This window comes from Vulpes vulpes, chromosome 14, assembly GCF_048418805.1.
Source record: "Vulpes vulpes isolate BD-2025 chromosome 14, VulVul3, whole genome shotgun sequence".
Taxonomy (NCBI): domain Eukaryota; kingdom Metazoa; phylum Chordata; class Mammalia; order Carnivora; family Canidae; genus Vulpes; species Vulpes vulpes.
Window position 1 is genome coordinate 61,574,369 of NC_132793.1, and position 25,651 is coordinate 61,600,019.

Here is a 25,651-nt window from a genome sequence, read left to right on the forward strand (position 1 = left end):
ACAAAATGTTTATGGCAAATTTCAGATAGGATGCCAACAAGTAAAAATCAGAAAGCTCACATAAAATCTGTGATTTCCAGCTTTCTTTAAAAATTAGAAGACTGGACAACACTGGGCCCCTGCATGTTCACCTTGCAACAATCAGCTGGACCAGGAAATTTGCTAAACCCTTTAGACACCCTCAGCTTACCATAGTCCAGAACCTTCAGTCCCTGTGGCACCGTCTGGCCCGTTTCATTTATTTTGAGTACTTAATAGCCCCTGAAGGCATCTGAAAGCTCCAAAGGAGAAGTGAAAAATGGTCATTATATACATGGCAACCAGGAATAAGGGGTGGCACACCATTTGAAGACCAGCAAAGACAGATGTTCACAGTCCTTTGCCCATTTTGTACACTAGATATCACAAATGGAGCAGACCCTATGTCAGTCTATTTTGCCTTTTCCTTGTGCTGAATTTTCACATAAGACTTATTTCTTCTCATTTATTAATTCCAAAAGACTATTTAATGTATATAGTGACTAGAAGAGTAAGTCTCAATTAGAGACTTACCTCTCCTGGTTGTAATAGGTTAAACAGGTTGCTTTTGAATGAACAATGCCTCAGTTTACTCACTCATAAAATGAATGGGTTCAGCTAGCATAATCATTCTGATCATTTCAGTTGGCCTCTCCCCATCTATACCACCTCTACTTATCTAAAATCCACTCAGCCCTCCAGAGATATTCAAGTCCAACCGCCTCTACAAAACCTGTCCAGACTTCTCTTTTTTCTTAAATTTTTGAGCTAATCACCACTAATCCCCAAACTAGCATTTTCTAGTTCTCTAACTGCTCTGCTTAGAGTCCTTTGGTTCATTTGCCATAATCCTACAGAACATTCCTTTAAATAAGAGACTACACAGTTTAATTTTATTTATTTATTTATTTTTTAAAGATCTCATTTATTTATTAATGATAGTCACACACACAGAGAGAGAGGCAGAGACACAGAGGGAGAAGCAGGCTTCATGCAGGGAGCCCGATGTGGGACTCGATCCCGGGTCTCCAGGATGGAGCCCTGGGCCAAAGGCAGGCGCCAAACCGCTGCGCCACCCAGGGATCCCCACAGTTTAATTTTAAAATCCACAGCATTTTACACTTAATTGGCATTCAATAATTGTTATTTACTCTGAATGATACAGAAAATATCTCTAAACTGTAAAACTTCCCAAAAAGCAACTTTCATCAGATCCCTCCACACGAATTACCCGCATGAGCATCACAACTTGCTCATCTGATTCAGGTGGGCCTGAGACACGCACTACTAGAGGACTGTACTACTTTGCACCTGATCATTGCTTCCTTCCTCAGCTGAAAAGCTCAAAAGAAGAAAACTATAAACAAACAATAACTCACTATAATAAGATATTGCCCAGTGAAGGATTGTTACTCACTGAAATAGCACCTGAGAAATTTTCCCCACCACAATTAAGAAAATCAACTACTACTAAGGTGCTGGTCATACATAAAGTCATATTTTTCCCAAAAAGGGCAGTGACAAACCATCCTTGATCCTCTCCCATTCCTTGGGTGTCATCACAAGGCCTGAGTAACAGGAGACCAACGTGACATGTGGGCGGGGATTTTACCCACTTTCACCAGAAAAGTAATGAGATACAGCTTCTGCTTGTTCTGGTCAGATGCCTCCTCCCCCCACCACACACACACACACCAAAATAATTAGGGTCTTAGCTATGCGGTCAGTCCTTCTCTATTAAAGTAGAGCAAACATGAGAAAAGATTAATTCAAGGAAGACATTTTTTGTGACTACTGTTGGCCCGGCGGGATCGAGGGGGACCGGGGGGCACCAACAATATGGCGGCGGACCCTCCATCTTGTCACCCCCGCCTCAGGACTTTCCCGCCACCAGCGGACCCGGAGGACATGTCATCATGGGAAAATGGGAGCTAGCAGGAGACGGAACCGCACCTTACCCAGGCCCCATATAAGGGCATGGGCAGTTATCGCCCCATACCGACTCCGCCAGTAATACGATTCCGCCAGTAATCCGCCCCAAAACCTATCACCCCACACAGACACAACCCCTTACCCTCCCTTAAAAAGCCCGCATTTAGGGCGGGGGGGATGGGGGTGGGGATGGGCCTCAGCGCTTTAGCGCCGCCTTCGGCCCAGGGCCTGATCCTGGAGCCCCAGAATCGAGTCCTGCATCCGGCCCCATGCATGGAGCCTACCTCTCTGTGTCTCTCATGAATAAATAAAAAAATAAAAAAATCTTTAAAAATAAATATAAAGCCCGACTTCCCCTGTCTCACCCCCTTGCGGCCCGGTACCTCACCCGACAGCGCATCCATTAAAAGCCTGCCTCGGGCAGGGCAGCCAGGTGGCTGGGGGGTTTGGCGCCGCCTTCAGCCCAGGGCGTGACCTGGAGTCCCGGGATCGAGGCCCACGTCGGGCTCCCTGCATGGAGCCTGCTTCTCCCTCTGCCTGTGTCTCTGCCTCTGTTTCTCATAAATAAATAAAACATTAAAAAAAAAAAAAGCCTGCCTCCACCGACTTTTGCCTGGCCTATTTCTTTTCTTTTCTTTTCTTTTCTTTTTTTTTGGCCTATTTCATTTCACTACCAACCCGATCAAACCTGACAATTAACCTTAATTTCTTTCGTCAATGCATTTAAGGTAATTTACACTCTAGTCAACGGAATTGACACGTGTTAATCACGTCTTAACAGCTAGCAAATTCCAGTGGATGCAAATTGTCAACTTAAAAAAATGCTCTCCTGTGATGTAACCAGCAGCTAATACAGATGTTTCCACGTACCCCATATTCCATGGACGGAGAATTAGTTCTATAATTCCTATTACACACATTCGATGCTCGCGGGGCAGAATCAAGAGGCGGTGTATCTGTAGGATGGGGAAGGGATTGATTCAGGGCAGGGGGGGGGATTGAATCGTTAAAAAAAAACTCCCACTTGGATCTTTGGGGAAAATCTCAGCCCCACCCAATTTTAAAGGATGGGCACTACCAATTTAAAAAAAATGGCCTTTCCATTTTTCTAGGGAATCCCTATAAAACGCAGCAAGGGTTTCAATCTGGGGGAAACAATTTTTTTTTTTTTTTTTTTTACACACTGCCTTGTAACGGTTTTGATCCTTCCAATGGTTTATTTCTCCCTGGCGTTTTGCATCACCTGGTTAATTCGTCCTCCCCGACAGGAAGCCTGTCTGGCCACGCAAGCACCGCCTGAAGGGGGCTCCCGACGAGGCTCGGGGCTTAGCCACGCCTGCCGGGCCCGCACGCCCTCGCCCCCTCCGCGGAGCCTCGGAGCTGGGCCTTCCCACATCCATGTCAAGTGAAGTGAGCAGAGCTCAAGCAGAAACCGAAGAACGACAGGTGTCGACGTTTCTCTGAATTTAGGTCAATCCCAGTTCTACTCTCAAATGGTCCTCGGAAAGGATCATACTCCACACATCCCATAAAAAGACCCAACTCTGGCCCTGGGGCGAGCCCCGGAGCAACGGGATTTGTCCCTCTGCGGTCAGAGCCAGGCACACAGTGGGAAAGACCTAGAAGTTCACATTTTCCATCGCGCCGTGCCCGGCACAGCAAAGGCACGTCCGCCTTGGGTGCTGTACCTCAGGGGCTCCCCGTGTTCCAGCGCAGCCCCCAAAGCCTAGGGGCGGCTCGCTAATTTCAAGGTTCGGGTGAAACGCCCAAGAATGGCGTGCTCCCCAGTGTCACCGGCCCTCCAACACTAAACGGAGTTTGGAGAAGATGCTCTCCAGGGACTCCGCCTACCTCGCCCTGCCTCACACGCACACACCGAGCTCCACAAGCGTCCGCGACCGTCGGGGGACGAAGGGCTTACTTGGTCACACTCTGGGGGGTGGGGGGTGGGGGTGTCCTCCTCTCCAGGCGCCAGCGGGGCAGGAAGACTCCCCTACTCCCCCGGGTCTCCACTACTCTCCCCCCAGGGGGCGGGGCTCCGAGTCCAGGTTACCAGGCCAGGCCACCTGGACACCCAATTAGCCGGGGCGCCCCCGGGCCAGCCTGGCCAATCGCGGCTCGCGAGCCCAGACGACCACGCGTGACGTCAGATGTGATTAAGTTGGCGCGTCACCTCGACGTCAGCCTCTCTCACCTCGGACGTCCCGTCCCGGGAGCGAAACTCCGGCGACTTTGGGCCCCGCCCCCGGGAGGGTGGAGGGCGGCCAATGAAGGCGGTCCCGAGGGGGAGCGCGGCCAATGGGACGGGCCCGGGGGCGGGGCCAGCGCCCGGGGGCGGGGCCGCCGGCGGCGGTGGCAGCCCGAGGTCTGGCTGCGCGCAGTATATGATAGTACGTCAGCAGCGGGATGGCCGTAGCTGTGGCGGCGGCTGCAGGAGCCCAGGCAGCCGCGGCCGCAGTGGAGGCTGAAGCCCGAGCGGCGTCGGCGCCGGCACCCCGGGGAGTTTAAGATGGCGGCGGGGGGGGCGGCGGGCCTGCGGGAGGAGCAGCGCTACGGGCTGTCGTGCGGGCGGCTGGGACAGGACAACATCACGGTGCTGCATGTGAAGCTCACCGAGACGGCGATCCGCGCGCTGGAGACCTACCAGGGCCGCAAGGTGAGCGGGCCGGCCGGGGCGCCCGCGCCTCCCGGGGCTCGGGGCCGCCGAGCCGTGGCTCCCGGCGCTCCCGGCGCTCCCGGCGGCGGCGGCGAGGCCGGCAGGGCAGGGCCGGGCAGGGCCGGGCAGGGTCGCTGACGCCGCCGTCCCGGGCCGGCCGGGCGCCGGGGCGTCGGGAGGCGGGCGGGCGGGCGGGCGGCCCCTGGCGGCAGGGCCGAGGCAGCCGCAGCGCAGCCCTGGCCCGGCCGCGCCGCCGCTGCGGGACTTTCCGACGGCGCCCGCGGGTTTCCTGGCGCTGCGCGTCCCGGGGCGGGAGGGGAGCCCTCGAGAGCCGGCGGAGATGACTCCGCGCTCTGGGACGGAGGGGGGAGGGGGAGGGGGAGGGGGGGAGGAGGCCCCGGCAGCCCCGCGCGCGGAGGCGGGACGCACCTTGCGCTCCCAGGACTTGGGGCCGCAGGTACAGCGCCGGGCGGGGGGCACGCCTTGTACCCGCAGAAACTCGGGGACCCCGGAGAGGGACCAGCACCGTGCCCCGGAGAACCACACACACACCCCGCGCTCCCTCCGCGGAGGCTCCTCGGACCCAGACACCGGCTGTGTCTGGGGCTCACGCCCGCCCGGCGCGAGGGATGAGGACGGGGGGTGGGGGATGGGTCCGCGGCGTGCGGGGCAGAGCCCCGGGTCTCGGCCTCCCGTGCACCCCGCGTCCCCGTGCCCCCCGCGTACGCCTAACACGGCTCCAGGACGGCCGGGGCTCCTAGAGACGCACGCGTGCCGCCGCCGCCGCCGCCGGAGGACAAACCGTAGAAACGCGTCTGCTCGTTGGGGGAGGGAAAAAAAAATCGTGGCATTTAACAAGCGGGGGGGGGGGAGGGTAGGGAGAGACCCGAGAAGACACGCCACGACCCAGTGTGCCTGGGGAAGCCGCTTACGGACACGAAGCGTATGGATGTATAAAGCGGAGGGATAGAGACCCGACCCGATGAGAGATCGGTAACGTTTACAACTGAGAGGAGGGACAGTCGGAGGGGAGGAAAAAAACAAAAACCAAAACAAGACAAAACAAAAACCACCCCACGGGGCACACTGACAGTCCAGTCCATACCGAGACAACATGCTGCAGTTGACTGAAACAGGCACAGAGGGACACCCAGACGCAGACTCACATAGTTATTCAGATAAAAAGTGGAGAACGGAATTAACATCTGTTGAGCTCCCACTAGTGCCAGGTACTTTAAATGCATAGAAGGAAGACGGCTTTGGAAGCAGAGCTGCCGGAGAGGTGTGAAACCTGGTGGTTTTCCGTGGGAGCTTGTGAAGCTGGGTGAAGGGAGTCTCCTCTTGCGAGAGGCCCCCTGCGCGCAGAGGGAGGCACATGGACTCCTGAGGGTGTGAGGTGTACATACAAGAGGCGCGCAGAGGTGAACTTGCTCAGGAGGGCACTCATAGAATTGAGTGGGGACGTATGTTATCCACCAGAAAAGTGTAAGGTGGAAAACACTCAGACTTGGGGGGAGAGGGAGGCGTTCGTGCACAGGGGCGGGGGGGGGAAGTACCTTCAGACACACTGAGAAATCCAGGCAAGAAGCCTCTTTTGGGGCTGGGGAGTGCATGTGCACCCGGTAATAGGAACGCAAGGAAATAGAAATACAAAACTGCGTATGTCAGTAACTGCTCCCAGACAGGTACACCTGCCGGGGAGAGATCAGGACCAGCATGGAGTGGGAGGCCCATATGGGGGAGGCCAGATAGGCAAGCAGAAGGACAGACGCAGACAATGGAGAGAAACTCAGCCCTGCAAGATGGAGAGATAAGCTTGCCAGTTCCAAAGGGAGGGCGTGGGAAGGAATGACACTGGGAAGAAGGTAGGTCAGGGTTGTGAAGAGAAAGACACACAGGCTGAAGAGGAAGAAGCCAGCAGGAGAAGGCCAACTTGCAGTCAGAGACGGACAGACACATGGAAGGTAGGGAGATTCATCTCTGGGGACAATAGGTCACCAACCACCTTGAGAGGACAAAAGGCAAACTGTACAGTTGATTACAGCAAAATTGACAGACGCTCTACACTTGGCAGGGAAGAGGTCATTGAGGAGACCCGTAATGGGAAGAGATGGTGCCTGTGGAAAGTGAGGTGCCAGGAGCATCCAGTGCTCAATGATCCAGGCTGAGGCCCACAAAGGAGATAATTGTTTTTCTACCTTTGTATCTGCCTTCTACATTTTAGTGCGATATGCTTGGGATTAAGGTTAAAATACTTTGACTCCAAAAGTCCTCACGTTTATATGCCAGTACTTTCCAAGAAACAGAAGATCAAAAATTCTCCCTCAACCCACCACTTAGTTCTTGATTCTTTTTCTTTTTATTTTTTATAGTCAAAGGTACTGAAGTCAGTGGGTTTGGGGGTTTGTTTTGTTGGTTTTTTTTTTTTTTTTTTTTTGTCCTAACTACTTCTTTGCTGATTAATGTCATTACTATATTTTTCCATCTCTGTGCATGCAAATTAACGAGTCTGGTCACTGCGTATTGAAGCAGAGAAGAGAAAGGGAGAAGACTTTTCCAAGTCCTTCTACCTTTCTGAGGGAGGAGCCAGGTAGACAGAATTAGTCCTGGCATTCCTTTTCTCCTTAAAAGCTGGTGGCAGAAGCAGTGACATAAAAAGAAGAGAAAGAAGAAATAAACCGACTGGGCTTTTGCAATTGGACACTGCTTTGTTTCTGACTTAACCAGCTTCTGACCACAGGCCTCACTGTCATTTCAGCTACAAAATACTTTTTTTAAGGGTCTTGGAAAAAGCGGGAATCGGGGTGAGAATATTAATCCCAGGTGGTTGAGAAGTGGGAAGAGGCTGTAGGAAAAGAAATGAGGGACCTTTCAGGGGCCTGCAGTGTTCATACTTACTCTAGTGTGTTCAGCTAAGTCTCCTACAGATGTGTTCTCCGTGACCTTCCTCCTGGCTCAGGCCAGACCAGGGCTCTCCCATCATGGAATTGCGAGCAGTAAGCATCTGCCTAAGCTTTTATCTTCCAATAGGAAGATAACTTGCTTGGTTTTTTTTATACCTTACGCTCTTATCAGAAGTAGGACCCAGGACTTGAAATTGTAGCAGCTGTTTAGAAATATGTTGGCACATATTGGCCAAATGGGAAGAAGTTTCTGGTGGTCAAGCCTATTCCCTCTTGAGGAAAAATGGCTTTATTTTGGGGGGGGGGGGGGCGCTAATATTCCTAGAAAACTGTCCCCACCATTCCTGTGCTCAGATGGGAAGGTTGATGCTTGACAGGTGGCCTTCAACTGACTTTGGCCTGTGCAAAGTTATGACTATTATTCCTCATATTTGGATGACTTTCTAAGAGCCAGAAATTTCAACAGTTTCCTAAATTATGCATCAGAAAGTTATTTTTACTCAGATTACTTTGCCCACTAGATTTACTCTTCTAAATTAATCCGCTTGACCTAAGATTTCAGGGAGGTAAACTCGGGGATTTTAGTAGACTATGATTTAAGCAGAATGCAAAAGTTCTTTAGATATAATTAATTTAACTAGTATATGAGGTTATTATGGTACACAGAAACAGAATCTTCATTTGGAAACAATTCCTCACTGTTTCAAAAGACAATCAAATCTAATTGACCATCATTATTCAAGTTTTCTATTTTTAGAGAAACAAAAAATGCTATCTTGAGACTCTTTCAACACAGGGTTTAGGGGTAGGGGAGAGAGGAGAAATTGTGAGTCCAAGAATGGGAGTTAGAATTGGAGTAAGTATCTCCTAAAAGTTGTTTTCCACTCAATATGAATGCGGAAACAGTTTCAAATTGATCGTATATTAAAAAGTGTTAAATGGAAAGTAAATTTAGGCATAATAATACAGATATCTAGGATATATTACAAAGCTACTTTTTTTTTTTTTTTTGAACTGTAGACAGGTTATTTTAAATGAGAGGAAAGTTGCTAAATAAAGTTACAAATTACAACTTTATATTCATCCTAAATTGATGTTTGTGATTGCGTGGTCTGTATAAGCGCTGCATACTTTAAGTGAATGTATATTACTATAATTACATATTTCTTCCAAATGTATCCTAAAACTGTATTTAAAATTAAAGCTCTTGATTCTACAATATATTTTAGCTAATTCAGTAATGTGTAGCTGGCTTATTCTGACGTTTATAGTAAGAAAAAATATCAAACTGTTATCAAATTCTGTCGTTGCTGAGCCTGTCAAATTATTTTTTTTTTAATATTTAGTCTGTTTCGAAGATGGTGGCTCAAATAATATCATCATGTTTACCTATTACATAAAAACCCTTGCATAGGTGTGTTTGGCAGGGACTTTACATTACCCATGCCTAAAATCAGAAAGCGGATGTGTTTAAGAAGGTGTCTGTTATATTCTCTTGGCAACTCTAATTATTGGCTTTAAATGAATTTTCCTTCTTTGATAAGTGTCTTCTAGGAAAATGATAGTGTTTTGAAAATTTGTACAAATACACTTACATTTAATTTTGCATGAAAAACTCTCAGTATTGCCCCATATTGTTATTTCCAATCAAAGCATAATCTCCAAAGTTACTGCCCTTCACAATAGCTCCGTTTGTATGTTACTTGATCTTTTAAAATCACTGATTCCACAAGTCATGAGGCAGGTGATTTCCTCTTAACTGGTCTTTCTACCAGGTGAACTTTTTAGCATTTGATTTTATATTTATGGTTTAAGGCATAGAAAAGACTCCTACCTTAAACTTTTCTCATCTCCCATTTTTCTGCCTGTCCTCAAACAATTTTGAGTGTGTATGTGTTCAATAATCTGCATTATAAATATAGAAGACCCTGTTCTTAAGGCATTACTTGAGGATCCAGACCTGCCAGGACAGAATTGCCACTGCCATAGGACATGTTTATTAACCAAAACAAAGAGGTTTGCATCATCACATTGTTTTTCTTGCACTTTTTAATTGTTGCCAGGTTTAAGTTTAAAACATTAATCTTACTGACTTCTACCTTAGACCCATCTTCAGGCTGAACTTGATTTTACATGCTTTTTATTGAGTAAAGTCAAATTTGTATCTCGTATTGCAGTTAAGTGTTTGAAATTTTTATTCAAATGATCAGGTGCTCAGTGCAAAGAAGAGTGCTCCTCCCAGAGAAAAGCAGTAGCCAGATTGCCTAAAAAGATAGACAGGGAACTTTGGCACCCGAATTGGAAGGAGAAGGAAAGAACATATGTGAAGGATTGGAACATGTTCAAGAAAAGAGTTTAAAAGGAAAGGGGCGTAGAATTCTTGGAATGATTTACAGGAAAGCTTATGGAAGACAATCACCAGATCCAGCCTTTCCATTTGCTCCATTTGCACTTGTAAAAAAAAAAAAAAAAAATCATGAAGGCAGTGCTCATAGTGCTTACTAGGTAAGTTGTGATAAAGCCCACAGAGGAAAATTAGAATTTCAGCTGAACCAATCCTGGGTCATTTTTAACAATTTGCAGTGACCATAGAGAGGCTCAGGAGCCTGGCACCAGAGTCCAGGTCAGGTATTTGCCCACTGGGCCAAATGTATTTGGAGTATTTGAAAAGATGTCCCTGAAATGTGATGATCTGGGCATTTGTACATTTAAGATCAGCTAAGTTTTAGAATAAAGAAAACGATGTGTATATTACCCCACATTTGACTGTCTTGCATATCTCAGTTCCATACTACATTTCCATGACTTAATGCAAAAATGTAGAAAAGCAGGTCTGGAGTAGAACACGGTAATTAATGGCCATATTTCCAGAGCCAAATTGAAACTTAAAAAAAAAAAAAAAAAAAAAAGACATAACTCAGCTCAAATTTACCAAGGAAAATTGCTTTCTTTTCTTTTGCTCCCACCCTCTCTTTCTTCCTACCTATCTATAATTTCTGTCATGGCATTATAGCCTTTGAGAGTCCTGTTAAATATTTAGGAAAAACGGGTTTAAGAGCCTTCACTAATACTTTGCCAACAAAAGCCAAAGCTAGCATTTCCGTGGCTGGCAGTTTAATATAGGCTATAAGAAGAGAGAATCTTATAATTAATTAGGCTGCCTGCTCCTTAAAATTCATGAGTCAAATTAGCACCCGGAATTGAACTCTATAGTCAGAGCATTTGGCTGATGGTTTTATAGTAACTAGTTAGACAAATGGTATAAATGTCCTTTCTTATTGGGGATCCTATATATTATTGGTCTAAAAAGCATCCTCAGGTCTTAAAGGATATTTGCAAGATTTTAGCAGGCAAGGACTAGGTGGGGGACTACAATTCCAGCAGAGGGAAGGACAGCGTTAGAAAAGTTACAGCAGGGTCTGAGGAATTCCAAGGAATACCATATTCTACTTAACCTGAAGTTAATATAGGCGAAAAATATAGTTGAATTTAAGAGAGGAAAGGGAAATTACAGAAGGTTAAATTTTATTCTGTCAACACTGGGAAGACACTGAATAGAAATATAAAGTGATTTGTGCTGTATTTTAGGATTATCCTGGCCTCAGTGTTGCATGATAAATAGAACATGAATCTGGAAGGAAGTAGACAAGTTAGGATGAAGTATGTGCTCCAGGCCAGAGTAAACTAGGATGCTTATGGAAGACATTAGAGATGAATACAGTCTATAGACTTTAACAGGTTTTAAAGGAATAAGATTGAATTGAGATTTCTAGCCCTCAGGACTACAGGTATTCTTGGTAGAAAAAGGAGAAATCAGAAGTAGTTGGGAGAGTGGGGTGGGCACAGAGAAGATGAGTACCATTTTAGTAAATGTTTAATCTTTTGTTTGGTGACCAAGAGACTTAGATTTGATTAGGTGTTTTATATTTAAGAAGTATATTTGGGAGTCTGACACTAGACTAGAACAGTGCTAAATTGTTCACATATCCTATAAACTTTGACATTAGAATGGAAATTTGGGGGATTGGTGATATTTGGGAGGAAGCTGAAATTATTAAGTGGGAGAAATTTTTGGTTTTGAGCAGAGATTTTTTTATATTTTCATAGATTTTATTTAATAACCTCTATAAATTGCACTTAAGACCATCATCAAGCACAGATAATGTGAAAATATAATTTGATTATAACATGAAGATCAGACCTGTGTTTCCTGTCCCTAGTGACTAGAAACATTAAGTAACACTGTATAAAGTACCTGAATTTACATTTCCAACATCATTTTGAAATTATTTTGGAGGCCTTGAAGGAGGCAATGTCTTCACTTCCCCTTTACCTCCATTTCTGTTTTGGTGTTTTGATTTTCTTTTTTGTTGTTAGTTTCATTGGGAAAAATTAAACAAAAAAATGTGACTTCATAAAGTTTTGGTTATACATATACATTTTAATGGACATTTTAAGGTATGGTTGCATGGTCCTTGGAGATAATCTTGTCTAGAAGAATTTCCACTTATTCAAAGGTGAAGCCAGGCTTAAATTTACTGATAAGATTCACTGAGATGTTTAAGGATCTAGATATGTTTACCTAGAAACTTAAGTGTTGGCATGTTTAAAAATAACTTAGTATCATTGCTTTTGATTTCCATTATCAGAAATCATGATGCCTCAGAACCAGAAAACATATACTTGTAGTAGAAACTCAATTGAGTATCTTAAGATTTTTTTTTAAGATTAAGAGGTAAGAGTCAGAATTATAACTGCCAAATATTCATTTATTCATTTAGCAAACAGTAATTTTCTGGCACGTGCCAGGCATAGAACTATGCACTAGAGATAAAAAGCTGAGTAAGTCCTGGATGGTCCCTGCCATCAAGAAAGTGCTTGTGCTTTAATACAAACAGGCAGATCTGTGAACAATTACAGTAAAGTCTTCGTTCAAGGGTACACCTAAAGAGAGAAGGATTATGTTTTAAGGATGTGTTTGAAAAGCAGTGTCTACTTCTTTACCTCCCATCCTCTGCTCAAGTCACTCTAGGTTGTCTCTGTCACACCTCTTGAGATTGCACCTGACTAGGTCCCTTCATTGGTCCTCTCTCTGTTCCTCCCTTACCTGACCTCAGCAGCATTCCAATCTGTTAACCACTGCTTCCTGTTACGGAAACAGTTGGCTGATTTTCTTCCTATGTCTCTGCCCATTCTTTTTCAGTCTCCTCTGCTGACCATCTTTTTTTGACTGGTCTTTGAATGTTAGAGATCCCAGCTCCCTTCTCTAGCTATTCATTCTCTCCAGTTGAACTCATTTAGTTTTATGGATTTAAATGTCATCTATATGTTAATGACTTCCAAATATTGATCTCCAGCTCTGACCTTCCTCTAGCTCCTGGCACTTTTTTTTCCAACACTTCATCATCTTATCAAAGTTTAACAGGCATCTCAGTCTTAACAAATCCAAACACAGTTCTTGATTTCACTCCTCAAACCTACATCTTCAGAAGTGTTCCCCATCTCAGTAATTGGCAGCACCTGTCACCAGTTGTGTAGTAACTGGCTAGTAATTCTTGATTTGTCTCATTTCTTGACTTACTGATCTATCAACAAGTCCTGTGAATCTCCAAATATCCAAAATCTAACCCCATCCTTCACAGATATTTCAGTCCCAGCCACCATTCTCTCTCAAGGACTTCCATGGACTTGCAACTAGCCTCTAAACTTCCATTCTTAACCACATAGTGCGTGCTCTACACAGCAGCCAGTGATCTTTTTAAAACATTAGGTATGATCATGCAGGTTCCTGGTTTCGAGCCTTCTTATGACTCCGTTTGTTTAAAAAAAAAAAAAAGGATTGTATTTATTTATTTATTTATTTATTTATTTATTTATTTATTTATTTATTTATGAGAGACACAGGTGGGGGGGGTGGGGGGAGAGAGAGACACAGGCAGACGGAGAAGCAGGCTCCATGCAGGGAGCCTGATGTGGGACCAGATCCTGAGACTGCGGATCACGCCCTGAGCCAGGGGCAGATGCTCAACTGCTGAGCCACCCAGGCGTCCCTGTAAACATATTTTAGATGGTTTATTTTATAAATTTCTTTACTTTAAAAATAAATCTTCCATTCCAAGTTCCTTTTACTGTTTCTCCTTGTGTTCTAGAGACCATGATCCCAAGAAAGAAATCTTCATTTGCATTTATAGTCAGATTTGACATGTGAGCTTTTTATATAGTCACAAAGCCTACATTAAGCTTTCTCAGAAAAGAAAAAAAAAGATGGGATATTAGGCTTCAAGTATTGTTGTTTTAACAAGCCTGGGTCACAGCAACTAAAGTAAATATATAAATATATATATATATATATATATATATATATATATTTTTTTTTTTTTTTTTTTTTTGCCTCATCAGATAGCTACAGTTTTTCAGAAGCTATCATTCAAAACAAGGATTATATTAAATCAGATTTTAACCTTTTCTCACTATTGTTTTGGGAATCCTTTTATATTTCATTCTTTTCTGTGTACTCTATGACTCAAGAGACTAGGAGTCTTTTCTATGCTATAATGACTAGAAAGACATTATTCTTTATTGCACATTCACTTTAATCTGGTTCTTCCAAATTTGTAGAGAAGTTTCTTATATGTGTGGTTGGATTGACTAATGAAGCAAAGTACTAGATTTTGTGAAGCCTAGTGACTCTTCTTTGGCATTTAATAAAATATTGGGGCAAAGAAGGAGATACTGTTTAAGGTAGCTTTGATTATCATTTATCAATAACTTTTGCATGCATGCTATCATTCTAAACATTACTTTAGAATGTAGCTAGCTTTTGACTAGGGCTAAATATATTTGATTTCTCTAGGAGCAAGTGTCTGATTTCCTGCACTATTTCCTGCTTTTGCTCCAGTTTATTTTCTGCCTCTTCTCTCCCTACCTAGATAGGTTTTAATTACACTGGTTAAAATATAATTATTAAGTGGTCTTTGGTTTCTCAGGTTAAGTTTTTAAAAACAATAAAATGACTTTCTAAACTAGAAAAAAAAACACAACCACAAGTTCTTAAAATCTTTTAAGAAAGATGATTTTTATACAAATTGTATCCCAAGGAAACTCATAAATACTTTTTATTATTTGTGTAAGTGACGACAAATTCAAGTACCTGATAGTATCCTTAAACTGTAGTGCAAAACAAAAAAAGCTGTCAGTGCTTATCAGTTCTTATGAATTCTTAATTTTCTTACTTTCAGATGTTTCACATTTTCTATAACCATTGTTAAAGAGTGGCAGGAGAGGCTAGCTTTGTAAAGTGGTGGTTAAGACCACGTTTCTTAAAAAAAAAAAAAAAAAAAAAACACCACATTTCTTAAATTGAGACTGGGTTTGAGTCCCAGGCTACTTACTAGCTGTATAACCTTTGGTAATTCCTGGGGCTTAGCAGAGAATTGAAATCACAAAGGTGATCTCAGAATTCCTGGAGGTGATAGTAAGAATGATTATAGTGCCTGACATGTTTTAAGCATTCAGTAAATAGTAACTAAGTAGTGAGAAGCAATTCCACTTAAAGCAGTCACTTGACCCATTACCATTTCTAGAAAGTTTTCTGGGTTTTGGCAAAGTTCCAAAATTATATTTGACTTGGGAAATTTTTTTGCACTATCTTGATCATGACTTAGAATGCAACTTAGGCATTCAGGTAAATACTAACTACTTAATAAATGCCTATTGATTGATTAAATAATTGAAGTTAACTTTGAGTTGACTCAGAGTTCCATGATGGGCTCAGAAGAAAAGCTAAAGATGTATCGAGTATGTATCTAATCTAAGAGAATGAAGTTAGATCTCTATAATGTGTTTCTTAAGAGACTCTTTTCTAGGCCCAGAATGCTGTTTGTTGTGTTTGTATATTCATAAAACCAGTGGTGGTTGGTAAAGTAAAAGTAAATCATATATTTAATTTGTCTACATAGATAAGTAATATGTAAATATTCAAGAGATAGTTATAACAACTTTCATAGAATAAGTAACTTTCTTTTATTCAACCCCAGAAAGCCTTAACTCTGCTCCTTCTCTTCTACTATCATGTCAGAAATTATTACTCAGCAAAATTGAGATTACTTAGTAACATTACTTAGTAAATTACTTTTATAGTCCTGATACATTGTGAGGAATAGTTTCTGGAAATAAATGGACATAGATTTATTTGGTCATAGAGCAATTTTTGTTGCAGTAGAATTGACTTGTAATGGCAAATGTGAAAAGTGTAATGACACTTTTGAGCATTTTAGTATTGCCCACACTTCTATGCTTAAGAATGTCTTATATTTCCTAAGAGATCAGAGAGTTAATTCAAGGAACTCTAATAACAGTGAAACAACTAAGAGTTGAACAGAACCTTTTGACTACAAAACACCACCTTTATCAGGTTGTTGAAGCATTTGTCAAAAGGAGTTTCCCTAGTCAGTTTCATTCAGTCTGTGCTGTGTTTCTTGCTGGTTGAAGATACTAGATCACTATCTTACTTAGAGCTCAACTACTATTCAGTTAAACTCTAGAGTTACTTGATCTTCAAAGGAGCTATTTGGTGCAATATTTAATTAAAGCTAAAAATCAAAATTTGAAGCCCTTGTTGAAACTCAGTTGTAATAGGAATGTACTTAGTAAGTCAAACATTTATTTTAAAATAGAGGTCCTTATCACCTGTAATTACATTATCTTTTAGAATTGAATTAAATATATATATATGATCAGTTGGCGTCATGTTTAGACTAAAGAACATTTAGACAAAGAGCTAACATGCATGAAACATTTGCTCATATTGGTATTGACTTTCAGAATTCCTGGTAGCTATCCCATTAACACAGTGGTCAGATGCATAATAAGTGGTATAGAGTTCTAGCTGTCTCTTGTGCATTTTTAAAGCATTCTAGAACTAGTAACATCTTCTTGTCTAAAATTGGGATTAAAATCAATGAAGGATTGGACTTTCATGTATTTTTCTCTTCTGGGTTGTCAGATAAAGGAGTTTTTTAGTAACAGTGATCTTAGTATGTATGTCCTATTTGGCTAAGCATGCATAACTATTTCATAGAGAGGGTTTTATTACTTTTTAAATGAAGAATGATAACATATTTATACATATTCCTTATACATGGTCCTTAAAGCAAAAAAAAAAAAAAAAAGTTATTGTTTAGTTTTTATTTAATCAGAAACTGAAGCCTGGAAATTGTAATCATTTTTTGAAATTCATTTTCCTTGGAAACAAAATGCTCCCCCACTCCCCCAAAAAAGAAAAAGAAACAAAATGCCAGAATTGAATGAGCATTTAAGGACCTTTAAATGTCCAGCACTGTGAGGTAACCTGTTACAGAGGCAAGAAAGGAAAGTGTTCTGTGTTTAGGACTTCGGGAGCTGGCTTTCAAGTCCGGCTTTCAAGTCCAGCTTTCCTAATCACTAGTTTGGTGTTCCTCCACAATACCCTTTACCTGTTAGAGACTCATTTATCTCCCTCTGAAATGGGCGATAATGATGCCTTCCTACCATCCAGGACTGGTTTTAGGAGGCTCACTAGAGACAATGGATATAAAAATGCCCTGTACATTACAAAACTATGTAAACAAAAATGATCATTTCTGTTGAGGAATCAAACAACAGAGATAGAACTGTAAGCATATGGGAAGGTTAGATTCTAAATTCAAGTCCTGAAACAAAAAAATCTGGTTAAAGTTAAAGCTACTCTTACAAGTCCCTAAACTAAAGTGAAGTGTGGTTGTATTATTTTGTCTACAACCATGAATAGTAATGTGTAAAGTATATGTATGTAGTAATATGCTGCTATAGAGTAGTACAAAAAGAATATGGCCAGAATGATTTTACAATCACTTTTTTCTTTAGATGAGCATAATGTAGATAAATACTTTAAATATGTGTTAGACTCCTCTGTGTCATAACAACTAGGAGTAAGACAACCTATGAAAATACTACACCTCCAATGTAGTAGAATCCTAGACAGGCATCTGGAAAAACAGCAGCTGACAAGAGTTAACTCAAAGTGGGCATAGGTGAGAGCAAAATGGTGGTATCCATGTTTGGTTTGGCTGTGAAAGGTTTAACATTTTGAAATTTGAATCCTTTCTCAGGTGGGCATTTATTCTCCAGGTACTTGCCAGTCCTTGTTGCTTTTACATCAGTCTCTTTAACATTTACCTGCCTTAAACACATTGAGCCTTTGATTCCTGATTTTTCCAAAGGAAGGCCTACCTGAAGAAACTGATCTTAAACTTGAATGTTAAGTAAGTTATTAGTATGAATTGACAAAATAGTGTTTGAGAAGGCATACCAGCTTGAAGGAAAGAAAGGAAGTAGAAATAGAGGAAAGAGTGCCTGGCTGGCTCTGTCAGTGGAGCATGCGACTTTTAACTTTTGGTTTTGATTTGTCAGTGGAGCATGCGACTTTTTGATTTTGAGGTTGTGAGTTTGAGCCCCACATTGGATGTAGAGATTACTTAAAAGTAAAATCTTAAAAAAAAAAAAAAAAAAAGGAAAATGTTTACATAACAAAAAGGCATAACAAAAAGGGTTAACAACCGCTGAGGCACAGTTGGGAGAAAGTAGATGAATTTGGTTAGTCCTGTCACGTGGACGGCTTTGGTTGGCTTTGATGGAACCCACTGCAGCCTGTGTGACATGCTGGGATGGTATCGAGAGAGGCTCTGTTAGCTCTTTGAACAATGGGCAGTATTTGGAAGGAATTGAAGGGAAGGAAGGCCTTTATCTAGGTGCTCAGTGATAGGGGCCTGAAACAGTCCAGAGGTTTTCAAAATAGAGACTAAGAGCCTAATTTGAGGGAATCTGGAGCTGACTTGCTAAAAATGATGATTCAGAGCCATGAAGCCACCTCTGCTTCATTTTTCTTTGATGCCTGATATTCAAGCTTTCAGCACATTTTATCATTCTTTCTTGAGAAAGTCAGCCTATTCCCCCATCTCCTGTTTGCTCTGGATAAAATCATACTAATTTAGGCCTTATCACTAGAGTATTTCTAAATAAAGCATCCGCTGGAGCTAATGTCTAATCCTTTTCCCTAGCCCCAATCCATCTCTTTCCCTCTTTCTTACACATGACGGAAAGAGCTGCTTTCCCTGAAACACTTCTTTCAGCAGCTCACTTTGTTATTCCAAAAATTAGAAGGCCCTCCAATTGTTGAGCACGTCAAAGGCAAGACTTAAAGGCCATCCCTAAGGGGGTAATGGAGGAGATTAAGGGCAGGGTTATTTCACAGGGTGATAAACCTTTTGAAATCCTGAGATCTAAAATTTAAATTACTGTCCTATTTATTCTGTAGTGTATAGAAACTAAAACTGAAGACAAATTTTGAGGTCAAGGAAAGATTAGGCAGGGATCGCCAGGTCCAATTCTCATCCTTTGTGTTGTGTTTCAAGTGTAAAAGAAATCTGTACACAGACACAGACCTGCCCTTTGCTCACACAGCGTCTATTTCTGTCTCCTTGCTTTTTGGCTCAGGGCATTCCCTTTCCCTGGAGTTTGTCTTTTCAAAATTGCTTCTAAGGACCATCTTTTCCATAAGCCCTTTGGCTTTTCTAGTATTTCCTCTAACCCATAGTCTTCCTTTTGAGAATTCTTTCTGCACCTCCCAGTAGCACTTAGCCTAGTATTTAATCATTCTCACATGTTCCCCGACTAAAATGTGAACTCTGGCATGAAGGAGTAGGCCTCCATACTCTTGAATCTCCCAGAGCAGATGGTGTAGAGCACAAGGTAAAAGAAAAGCGGCTTCGCAGAATAGGAGGATTGAGTCCTGGGTTCTGGTCCCAGCTTAGTTATTAATGGGACACATGGCCTGTGGGGGGTGGGGGGTAGGCCTTGGCTGTATTATCTATGATTCGGAATTCTGCTAATTCTAGCATTGTGTAATGAATGGCCTAATAGAATATGGTTGGGGGAAAGGAAAAACAGACTGTTAATTAAATTTAAAGTTGTGACCCTGGGGAGCCAAGAAGATTGAAGTACACTTGCCAGAAAAGTATGAGAGAGGTGCCATTTTGGTTGAGGGAGGGGTGGGAAAAGGAAGTATAGTGTTTGCCAGTTTTGCTGTTGTTGAGTTTCGAATGCAAACTGTCCCTAGACAGTAATAGTAATAAGTACTAGGCTGTGGAGAAAGGGAGTTGAGAAATAGAGTAGAGATTCAAAGTCATCATCAAACAGGTGAAGTGAGCCTCCAGGAGGGAGTGGATCTAGAAAGAGCAAAGTGAAGGACACTAGCTTTTGAAATGAAAGGCATGGTACAAGAGCTAAGAGGACTACGTAGAAGGAAATTGTGATAATGACAGAGAAGTGAGCAATTTGAAAATTGAGAAAAGTTAGCATTTGACCAAGAAGAACTGATGAAATTGATGAAGAATTTCAAATTCCAGTGGTGAACTTAAGACAACTTCTGAGTTGCAGAAAGTCAGAGAGGAAATTATAACCAGCCTCAAAGGAGTTTGGAAAAAGCATTCTCATAGAGAAACATAATGGTGACTTTCTATACAGGAAATCATGACTGGGATTATGGCAGATACTTAACAGCATTTCTTCTAAATACATACTCTATGATAAAATATTAAAGTTATGAAGAGGGCAAAGCTCGTTATAAAATAAAACGTTCAAAAATTATATTCTCCTGGTGAAAATCTTGTAAGAAAACTGGTAACCTGTTTGACCCTCAACTAGAAACTAACCTGTGGTAAAATGTGAGAATCTGGAAAACCACAGTTCATTATCAAGTACTTTAATTTTCTATTTATAGTATCCTTTTAGAGTTTTGTAAAGTTCCCCCAATTATCTCTTCCCTCCCCCTACCCTTTTAAAAACCTATTAAGAAACTAAGCAAGAATGTGTTTTAAAGTGACAATTAATATACTAATCATTTTTTTGCCAAATTGCATTATTTTCAAAAACCTGAGTACACGTCCAAAATATACCTGTGGTTGCGTATTCAGAGAAATGTCAACAAGATGATCTTGCTCTAATTAAGACATCTTAATATGATAATATATAAACCTAGGTAATTACGTAATGAAAAGATATTTTCATAGACTATAGCACTGACCAGATGCACAGATTTAAAGTTTAAAAATTTAGTTCTGTGACACATTAACAAGGTTGACCTGTTTGTTTCTTATATTTCTTTTAATAGAATTTAATTCCTTTTCGACCTTCGATTCAGTTCCAAGGGCTCCAAGGGGTGAGTACTCTTGTTGATTCAGCAAGAAAATCTAATATTCTTCTTACATACTATTATATTTAATCTCTTAAAATTTATTTTAACTTGTGCCTCAATATAAGGTCACTCATACTTTGTGAACTTCATGACTAAATATAAATTTAGTAAATGTAAATTTGAGTTATCTTTTCCTGATTCATTTAAAAATAATTTAGATATACTTATTGAGAGTTTTCCCCCAAAATCATGAATAATGGCATTTTTTTACCTTTTTTGAAGTAAAATATGTTACAGTATTATGAGAAATTTTTTTAACCACAGTTAAGCAACCATAAAGAATTATTTTCAGCAAGTTATAATTATGTGATTATTGTTACTACTGAACTTTTGCTGTCTGCAGACTTAATTTTTTTTTATTGTACATACTAAGAAATGAAATGTATAAATAGGAGTTTTTCCAGTACACAGAATAAATATTATGTATCTTATTGCTGCATTTAAAAGCATAATAAATAATAACTCAAAATATACCTATGAATTTTGTTTATAATAAACTTTATAGGAATAGTGTCAGTATTATTTTAAAATTATTAACTATTAGAGTTTAGTATTAATAAAAAGTCTCCATCATTCCTTCCCTGAATATGCTTTTCTAAATTTGTGTCTATATATTGACTGTAGTATAGAATTTTGGAATATCTGTAAATGGATTTTAGCGCTCTAGAAAAAAAGACAAGTGGAAGGAGGGAGATCATATTCCTGCTAATTATGAATCTACCTTTGTAAATCTTTGTTTATTATGTCACAAAATGAAAATATTCAATGTAAATCAGTACAGTCTTTCTAAACTTTATAACTTGAAAATATTTGAAGAGTCAAGAGTTTTAATTATATCATTCAATACCAGCTTAAGAGTACTAGTAAATAATGCTAACTTGAAGGAGGTGTTTGTGTGGATGTCAGAAGACTATCTGTGTGATAGCTTTACAATTAAGTCTTTTTTTTTTCTCCCCTAGTAACTGAGTGTTTATGAATGGGATCCTAATTACAGCAAGCATTCTTCTGTGTTTTGTTTTATGGCTTGTTAGGTAGTCCTTAGCACCTGCTGGCACTATTTTTTAGGTATTAGTTTTGGTGGTTTATTTAAGGCTTCTTAAATTTTGTCACAAAATTTAATGGCATCGGTAATCTCTGAAACGATGATCCAGAGGCAAGCTTGAGTCCGTGAACCCTGGAGGGCTCCAAGGATTTTCAGTAAAGGGTTATCTGAAATGAGAGGTCAAGACCTAGGAGAATAGTGTAAGGTTTGAGCTGCTTTTCCCTCACTAGCAGCTGTTACCTTGTTTGGGATCTGCCTCTTCCCTTAAATCTCCGTTTTACCAGTTAGGACACAAAGGCTAGGGAAATGCAAGAGAACATTTTACTAGGAGGCATCAGTTAGATAGAATATTGAGAAACCAACATGTACAGGCTTCAAACTCTTGATTCAGACACACAGCTTTTAGCAGTCTTAGAATATGGTTTTCTCCAGCACACTATTTGCCCCCTAGAGGCCCCACGCATCATTGTAAAGCTGGCAGTTTATATTTGAGACCTTGCGTGTCCTTTTCTGAATTCTCTTACCTACCTCCCCCAGGCTTTCCTGTCTTATGTGTCCTGGCTTCCTCAGTTTATCTTTGCAAGCTCCATTCCCCCTTCTATTCCATTCCTTGCCTGGGTGTAGTTCACTGATAAAGATAACTTAGACGTGAGTGACTGATAGGATTAAATCTTAATGGGTGTTCGAATTTTAACAGATAAGCTATTTTAACCCAAATGAATGGTTATTAGATTTTAGTAGAGTGGGGGAGGGGCAGGAGGCTGTAGACCCAGAGCGATGGAATACTTGGCCCTACCTTGCTTACTTTGCTTTCTGTCTCCTCTACCCCTCTACACCCACCCCCACCCGCAGCCCCCTTTTTATTATTCTAACTCGGAACAAAATATATGGACTCAGCATTGTTTCTGAGCCTGCAGCTGCATTCCATCCACCCTTCCCCCCCTTCTCTTTGCAGAGCTCTCACCAGCCCTTTGGGACTTAGTAAAAACAAAGAGTCATTACAGGGGAGAGAGTGGGTTGGCACAGCCCACAGGGAATACGCAGAGCCACAAATGTGAGGGTCTTCTGTACAGTGCTCCTCTGTTATTCTCGAGAGCCATGATAATTTAACATTGCCTTGCTGATTGCTTTAAAAGCCCTGAAGAAGTATGCTTACAGTTTTCCTATGTGGAAAATGTTCAGGACTTTTAAGAAGACTTTATGTTTCAAATTTAGGTTTCCCACAAAAGATAGTTTTTCTTAATGAGAAATGCTAATACAGTGTTTCAGGAATTTTGAGTTTTTCTGGAAAGGATTTGGCAAATCTAACAAATGTCTTTTACATCAAATGTAATCAAAAAGACATGAACTGTCATGATGGTGTCATATTTAGGCATATTTTAAATATAACTGAAATACTGTTAAAATATTTCAAAAGTGACCGTTTAGTGTTAAGAGTATTTTATTTTCCTCATGCTAAGCACTGCATGGTTACTGCTGTTCCTTGTTACTAATTATAGGATTTTCCTTGCCTCAGTAATGTCTTTAGAAGGTCAGAATTTGGGTCTTGGCAGGTTAGCTTTTAAGCATATTTACTTTTATGCCTGAACATGTTCTCTTAGGTTGAAGTCTTCCTCTAAATAAATGCAGCCTGGAACATTAAACAAACTATAGCAGTATGCTGTTAATGAGTGAAACTGCTAAGAACCATTGACTACCTAGATTTTTATCATTGCAGTTAGCCTGCAGCTTTTATAGCATTAAAAAACTGTAAATTGTATCTTTCACAATCCTCACCCCTTTTCCTTAGTGGAAGACGGTGCTCAGTAAATTGAGTGATCATCGAAGGTATTTTCTAGAATCAGAAAGATTGAGAAAATACCAATGGGAGCAGTTCAATATGATTTCTAAACTCATGAATATCAGGAGCTGAATAAATCAGCGAAAAATGCCTTGTGGATTCTGAAGGGTATGGATCAACAAATTATCCTCACAGTTCTAATCACATCTAGGATGCTCATAACTAATGGTTTATTAGGATTACAAATTTCAATAGATCATTCTAATTGAACTGAAAAGGTAGCTGGTAAGAGGCACATGAGCTACAGTAATGAAGTGTTACAGTGTTGTGAGGGTTGTATTGGTAAAATGCACCTGGTTTCCAAAAGCTGTCAGGTAAGCTTTATAGAAATCATTTGTATATTTATAGAAATATAGTTCTGCCTCTTGTATTTTAACTGGATACTGAAAATGTAGTGGGTGAAATTTGCCAAAAATATGTGTTCCGGTAAAGTTTTTAAATTACGCTCTGTAAGGGCACCTGGCTGGCTCAGTGCTTAAGGGTCTGCCTTCAGCTCAGGACGTGATCCTGGGGTCCTGGGGTCCTGGGATCGAGTCCTGCATCAGGCTGCCTGCCCAGAGCCTGCTTCTCCCTCTGCCTGTGTCTCTGCCTCTCTGTGTGTGTTTCTCATGAATAAATAAATAAAATCTTAAAAAAAAATGCACTGTATTTTTATGTTTGTTGAAGGTTTCTTGTGTAAAGACACAATAGAGACAGAGCTGTAATTACAGTCTGTCTTCACACTACCAGGGGAAAGTTCTTCCCAGTATACTGTGCAGTTTTGAAAGAAGAGGTACTGGAAGCAACTAGACTCATTGTTTTCAAGTAATGGCAGTTTTCTACTGACCTAATTATTCTTCACAATAAATTTAAGCAGGTGCTTAATCAATGGTTGTGCTAATAGGTTTGTTGTTGTATTCGTTTCTTACTTATTGCATAAACATTCTTTTAGTCCTCACTGGTGCCAAGTACTTTGCTAAGTGCTTAGTGTGCAGATACAGGGATGTATGAGACGTGAGTCTCGCCCTCAGGGAACTCAGAGTCTGACAAGAACACACAGACCAGTACTCAGGAAAGAATTAATAATGTAGAACTTAACCCAGAGTTCGCCACTCAGAACTTCTGTGTAAATAAGACTGTCAGGAATGAGGCTCAGGTGTGTATTTCTGATTGGTATGAATCAGCATTTTAGACAAAGATTTTAGTGCGTGCAAAATATGTCCTGGTGATAAGTAAAATTCCTGAAGGCCTATTAAAATCTGTGTACACATATACAAAAAGGTAAATCTATGGTATCATTCAGATAAAAACTGAAATGGCAAGGTTTTCAATAGCAAATAACAGCCACCTCTGCTGACCTTTGGTGGCTTTGCGGAGTGCACTTGCCTGCAGCCTCAGGGACTCCTGTCCAGAGAATGACTATCCCCAGAGCAGGGAGAAATAATGTTAATTTTGTCACAGTAATTGGGATTCCAGACCTCAGTATTTATGAGAATGTTGTTCCAGAATTTTCTGATTTAATTGCTTACTTCAGACTCAGCCATCCCAGAGGCTTTAGAAAATAGAACTTAGTTTGGCATATATAACTCAGAAATTATTTTTAAGAAGACTGAAAATAGAAAATATTTTCTATAAGTACCATGTAGTGTCTCCTACAAAATAGTGAGTCACACATACGTTTCCAGGAATGAACAAGGAATAACCAGCCAAACAAGTTTTAAATGTATGTCTTCCAAAAGGCACTGTGACCTTCTGAAGATTAAATCAGCATTTAACTGCTAACTTTAAAGGCTTGAATAATGCTATAAAACTCTTACAGTAGAGTCATTAACTGAAAAGAACAGAGGGTTGCATTTTTCTTTTAAGCATTCAGAAATATTTTATCAATTGCTTATTTTCCTTTGCAGGATCGGGGAAAAGATCAAGTATGAAATACTAAATTATACAGTATTTGAAATTAGTAGGCAGTTTCAACCCACCTACAGATATTTTCTGCAGACTACCCTTCTCT

At 41.1% G+C, this 25,651-nt stretch overlaps 1 protein-coding gene and 1 pseudogene across 1 annotated transcript in view; one reads left to right on the forward strand and one right to left on the reverse strand.

The window, feature by feature from the left end:
- Window positions 1-4,095, reverse strand: part of LOC112915474 (ubiquinol-cytochrome c reductase complex assembly factor 2 pseudogene) — a 336,465-nt pseudogene extending 332,370 nt beyond the window's left edge.
- A 172-nt stretch (window positions 4,096-4,267) lies between these two features.
- The window catches only part of ELL2 (elongation factor for RNA polymerase II 2), a 72,066-nt gene continuing 50,682 nt past the window's right edge, over window positions 4,268-25,651 (forward strand). Inside the window, exons 1-2 of the mRNA XM_025992877.2 lie at window positions 4,268-4,606; window positions 20,696-20,743. Of these exons, the coding sequence (XP_025848662.1) occupies window positions 4,460-4,606; window positions 20,696-20,743 (195 nt within the window). The 5' untranslated portion in view covers window positions 4,268-4,459. The remainder of the gene's footprint in view (window positions 4,607-20,695; window positions 20,744-25,651) is intronic.